At 44.8% G+C, this 5,884-nt stretch overlaps 1 protein-coding gene across 2 annotated transcripts; it reads left to right on the top strand.

Moving 5' to 3' along the window:
- Positions 1–4,410, top strand: NDUFAF4 (NADH:ubiquinone oxidoreductase complex assembly factor 4). Of its 2 annotated transcripts, none has more exons than XM_083608455.1 (3): positions 1–160; positions 1,453–1,550; positions 3,359–4,410. In XM_083608455.1, the coding sequence occupies exons 1-3, from the start codon at positions 43–45 to the stop codon at positions 3,650–3,652; spliced, it is 510 nt and encodes a 169-aa protein (XP_083464581.1). In that variant the 5' UTR covers positions 1–42; the 3' UTR covers positions 3,653–4,410. The 2 variants fall into 2 exon arrangements, with proteins under 2 accessions (XP_083464581.1, XP_083464580.1); XM_083608454.1 differs by having other exon boundaries at positions 3–160; positions 1,444–1,550.
- The last annotated feature ends 1,474 nt before the right edge of the window (positions 4,411–5,884 follow it).

Here is a 5,884-nt window from a genome sequence, read left to right as displayed (position 1 = left end):
CTCCGCCTCGCTTTCGGAAGTGGGAGGCGGCAGTGCGCCGGGATGATGGGCGCCAGGGTGACCCGCGTGTTCAGCAAGTTCAACCTGGAGAGCCGAGCCCACCGGGAAATCGCCAAAGCCAAGCCCGCGCCAGCCCCGCGGCACCCGCAGCCTGCAGACCGTGAGTTAGCCAAGGCGCGGCGCGCACAGCCGCTCCGCTTAAGCAAGGGGGCTGGGTGCCTGAGCCGCCCTGTGGCGCCTTTGCTCGGCTGCTCGGACCATTTGCAGCAAAAGGGAATCCTTTTCTGTGCTGGGGGCCTTTCTTGCAAGGGGCGCAGACGCAGCGCCCAAGGAAGGGCCCTGGTGACATTGGGAGCGCCGTCTCTCGCGCTCTGGACGTTTGGAAGTGGCTTGCGCGCGCGGTCCTTTGCCCTCCCAGCTGTATTCCCGCGGCCTACCGGCCTGATTTGCAAGCTGGGAGCTGTAGTCTCCCTGGACTGGTGGAGGAAACCAGCAGGATGTTTTTTTAAATGTTTGCCAGCCTACAATTCCCATCAGCCCCAGCCGCCACGGCCAGCGATCGGGGAGTGATGGGAGCTGTAGTGCATGAACGTCTGCAGAGCCGCGTGTTCCCTGCCCAGGCAGTAAGCAAGGCAACTGGGAACGCCAATGTAGACATCTGTCAAGTGTTTTGCTGGGTTTCTTAACCATCTGTTATTCGAAGCTTTGCCCACTCCCTCCTGATTTCTGTTCATCATGAACTTAAATTAAAACAACGGGGGTGCAGATCAAATATTTGCCGGTTTTGCGATGAATCCTGTTAAGATAGGGAAGGAAGGAATTTCTGGTCCACTATCAGTAATTTATTTTATTCCATTTTTAACAAGGCGAACTCTTAGTGTCTATGAGAGTATCTGTGGGTACTAGCTTACTTAGCCAGGATGCATGCCCTCTTCCTAAGAGCCCTTTAAAACAGTAAATTGTGATTGCAGAGGATGCCTCCCTATTTGCCAGTGTGGGATAGTGGATAGAGTGTCAGACTGATGAAACCCAGGTTCATATCCCCACCTAGCATGAATAAATGGTTCTTCAGATGCTGTTGGCCTATTCAGTGTGGCCAATGTCCAGGGATTATTGGAGTTGTAGTCTTGACAATCACATGTTCCTCACCCTTACTGTAAACAATAGAACACTGGCCTGGATGAACTGTTAATAATCTTGCGCATTAGTGAGAAAACGGGGGAGAGAGAAATGGTAGCTTCAAAGCTAGTGCCAAAGCATTTTTCCTGAAGTGTACAGGAATATATACATGTGTGTGTTGTGAAAGTAGGTGTGTATTAATTCAGGCGTATCCTTACATGCATTATGAACTACTCTCCTGAGGGTTGTAATATTTTGCTTAAGCTGGGGTGGAGGGGAATTGAAATATATAACTTTAGAATGTGTTCTGTAATCTCTCCTTAGACTCGTTAGACACCGACAGATTCCAAGAAGAGATTAAGAGAAAAGATGACCACCTTCACACATTATTAAAGGAAGTCTATGTTGAGTCCAAAGATCCAGTTATGCATGTGAGTCAGGTTATCTTGGAATATGCAGGTGCCAGTTAAGCACTTTAACACACCAGTGACAAATTATAATTATTATATAAATGCAGGAATCACATTTGCATCTGTTTAGATCAGGGGTCAGCAAGGTTTATCTTGCCTGGGCCGGATCAGTCCCATGGAGATTTCTCCATGGGCAGGATCGCGCGCGCGCCTGTGATTTTCAGTGTCTGCGCAGCACACAAATGTCGAATGATCTCCGCAGGTGGCTTCCGGCCCATGGGCCTTAGGTTGCTGACCTCTGATCTAGATATATTCCACGGGCCTCCTGAATAGCTCCCTATTTTACTTAATTTGCTATTACTTGTGTTTTACAGTTCCCTTCGCCATTCATTTTGGTGTTCCTTAAAAAAAAATTCTTATATACTAAGCCCAGGTATAAACCAGATATTATTTAATATTCTCCAGTGTATTTTAGGATAGAAAGATAGAGCAGAATCCTGTGCTATTTCCATGGGAAAAAGGTACTCTGGTTCTGGATTTTCTGGTTTGCAATGATACACTTAATGATACAATACCAATTGAGTTTAATGGGCCTTATTTTTTATTTAATATGCATAAGATGGCACTGTCAATATGCCATAGTTCCTAGATGAATCTATCTGAGATTTCTCAGGCTGCAATCCCAAACATACTTAATAGGAAGGACTTAATTGCAAGTGAGCATGTTTAGGTAATGGGTGAGTATCACAATCCTGTACACGTTTATTCAGTGGCAAGTCATTCTGTGTTCAGTAGGGTTTACTGACCCAAGTGTGTATTGGTTGGAAGGCTGGGGCATGCATGTGAAATGAGAAATTGCGTGGAGAAAGGAATCCCATGCTTTTAGGCTTATTTTAATACTGTAGTGTGCTTAGTGGGAATAATATTTTTTCAGGATCTGTAGTGAAGATAGGGAAAGAGTGACCTCCAAAGTTGGTGGGCTCCAGCTCCATAAATCCAAGCCAGCATGGGCAATGGTCAGGGCTTATGATAACTGTGGTCCCTCCAGATGTTATTGGGCCACAGGTTGGTTAGCCACCCCTGGTTGAGACTGACAGGCAACCACTCTGCAGGGTTTCAGGCAGAACTCATTCGCAGTCTCTGCCGTTCTACCTGGGATAATCAGTAAAAACCATATCCTCTGTCACAGCATTTTTTCATAACAGTGTAGTGGGGTAGGAGAGCTGAAAATAATGCAAATATATTTCACATCTGGCAACCAATGCACCCCTTGGGTTTCAGATAGTACATGGGTAGACGAGTCTAAAAAGCCCAGGACACAAATTTTCATGGCCCTCATTTACCAGGAGTAATGTTATTTAGCATTAACTCTGGAAGTGTATCCTCAATTCTGACCAAACTAAGCCTCCTAGAGCAAAACGTCTCCTATGAGCTAACAGAATCCTGAGCAGCCATTGAAAGCTATTGAAATCTGAAGAAAACTCCTTTCTGCCTGGCTCATGAAGGTCATCAAATCAGGCACCAGGCAAGCCAAATAGAGAAGGTTAATTCCTCAATTAAGTCCCACTTTCAGAAAAGAAATGGGTTTAGAATGTTTTAGTTACATTCTGTTGAAAGGGGGAGTGTTAAAAGGCAGGGGTAGGCCACGTGGGGCCTTCCAGACATGGACTGCAGCTCTCATTAGCCCCAGCCAGCATTGCCAGTGGCCAGGGATGATGGGAGTTGTAGTCCAAAGTTCCCATGTTGCCTACCCCTACCTTAACGGATGGAGCACGTGTAGCTTGTACACTAAAACCTAACTATTTTTTATATAATTTCCCCCGCTCTAGGTGAAAAACAAAGGAGAAAGCCTTCCTTCTAAGCGAGAGGAACGCAGACTTACAAAAGTAGGCAATCTTGGTCCCCTGGATATTCAGTCTGTTCCTAGAGGCAAAGTCGCCATAGTTGAAGTCTTGACCCTTCTCCATAATCATCTCCACTCTCCGGAAACCTGGACTGCAGAGAAAATAGCAAAGGAATACTCATTAGAACTGAAGGATGTGACTGATCTCTTAGCATTCTTCATCCCATTTGCGGTGGAGATCTTTCCTCCTCAAGACAAAAAGCAGCTAAAGCCTAGATAAGAATGTCTGCCAAATCTTGACTGACCAAGCTGGTGTCTTCTTAATACTTCACATCTGATTCCCTCTCCACACATACACGCACACAACACCTATAAACTGTGTCTTATTTAAACGGTAACTGCCTTTTCTCTCACTGTTGCATTCATGAACCATCCAGGGCATGCCGTTGTGAAGTAGGAGGCAAAATATCAACAAAATCTGCAAATACACCCTAAGAATTCAAAAATCGGAAAATGATGGCTGCGTGGGAGGTCATCTTTTCTGAAGCAGTTGTCTATTACGCAGACCCCAGACAACAAAAATGCATTTTATCTGGATCTGATCTTCTTTGGTCTGAGCTCTGCAGAATGTCTTGCCCTCATCGCATTCTGTAAATAGTTATAATTAAAGCAAAGCAGAGTTACAATGTGTTTATCTTCTGAGAAATGAGTGTGTGTCTAGTTCCTGTGTCTGGTCAAAAAGGGGAGGGGCAAAAGAGCAAATGGGGGAAATTGAGTTAGGGTAGGCATTCTTTTAATTTTGGCTTAATTACGGAAGCTAGAAACAAATGGTTTTGGAACCAAAAACAATTTTGCTATGTGTTACTGGCTTACTGGCTGTAATTCTTTGTATGGAAGCCCTTGATAACTGCTGCTGCCTTTTTGTCTTTGAATTCATGCCTTTTTATTATTGGCCACATACCCATGAAGAGCTGTATTGTCTGAACTTCTGTATTTTGTTCCAAGCTGTACTGGAAATCTATATTGATTCAGATGGAATTGCATTAGTTCCTGTTTTGTTGACTGGCTCTGTTTCCTTTGTTTGGCTGTGGGTTACTAAGTATATTTAATATGCACCAGAAAATTGACCCTAAAATGACCAGCAGCCTTCCCTATGCATAATTTTCCTTTAGATGCTAAAAAATGACATGCCCCCTGGACCTTTTCACAATTGCCTTATAAAAAAAGTAAAAGGAATACCAACAGCTGCATCTTGGGAAGGCCCCTCTTCTGCAAAAGTATTAAAGGTAGAGGAAGCCTATGTTCTATATGGCATTTACTTGTAAGTAAACATCATGGTTCCCAGCCTGGGCATTTTCATTGGTTTTACTTCTCCTTTATGAATGTGTCTCAACGATGCAGTGGTACCTCAGGTTAAGTACTTAATTCGTTCCGGAGGTCCGTTCTTAACCTGAAACTGTTCTTAACCTGAAGCACCACTTTAGCTAATGGGGCCTCCTGCTGCCGCCGTGCGATTTCTGTTCTCATCCTGAAGCAAAGTTCTTGACCTGAGGTACTATTTCTGGGTTACTGGAGTCTGTAACCTGAAGCATATGTAACCTGAAGCGTATGTAACCTGAAGCGTATGTAACCTGAAGCGTATGTAACCCGAGGTACCACTGTACCACTCATATTGAGAATTTCCAGGCTGTTGAAGAGGAAAGGAGATTTATGCTTCAGAGGAGACAGGAGTAAAGGCAACTATAAAATGGGACAGGGGAAAGGAATGGGTGTTAGAGTGGAACAGCAGCTGTTGCAATATGGTAAGAACTGAAGAGGTAGGTTAAAAGATAGTGAAATAGGCAAGGGGAGAAAGAAGCCCAGAATCCTACTGGCCAAAGGCAGGGTATTTTGAAATGTGACCGTTAGCCTATAAGAAGAGTGGGGAACCCATTATTCTTTAGAAGAAGCTGGCCCAGCTAATGGTCAGGTATGATGGAAGTTGTGGTCCAGTGACATCTGGAAGCGCTACCAAGTTCCCTATCCCTGGGGTTTCGGCTGAGGGAGTTTCTCAAGAAGGTGGGCTTGCACGGGTAATGTTAAAGCCCTCAAGTTATGTGGGAGAGTCCCAAGACAGCTCCTTCACACAGTTTGGTTGCACTGTGGGCTTCTCCCACATGACTTTTGTGACATGGGCAAGAAGCAAAGGCTACAGCAACTTGAAGCGTCACAAAGGTTTAGTTTAGAAGAAGCCCTAAGATGGCTGCCTCCAGGCAGCAGATATTGGCTGACAAAATTCACAAGGCTGGAATTATTTATTTTCTATTGGGAGATGGGGGGTATTGCTTCTTGGATTTTCTGACTCATAGCAAAACGTCTACAACTGTCACTATACGGAGCAGGCTGTTTTTCACTGCCGAAATAGTTTTTTGCCTCTCTTTGGAAACGGAAAACGTTCAGCACCTTATAGATCCAGCTCTAAAATTAGCGTCTCCAAAGAGACTGTTGGCTTTGAGGTGAGATCTGAAATTTG

This window comes from Podarcis filfolensis, assembly GCF_964270895.1.
Source record: "Podarcis filfolensis genome assembly, chromosome: 3".
Taxonomy (NCBI): Eukaryota; Metazoa; Chordata; class Lepidosauria; order Squamata; family Lacertidae; genus Podarcis; species Podarcis filfolensis.
The sequence above is the reverse complement of the archived record's forward strand: the minus strand, read 5'-3'. Positions and strand labels throughout refer to the sequence as shown.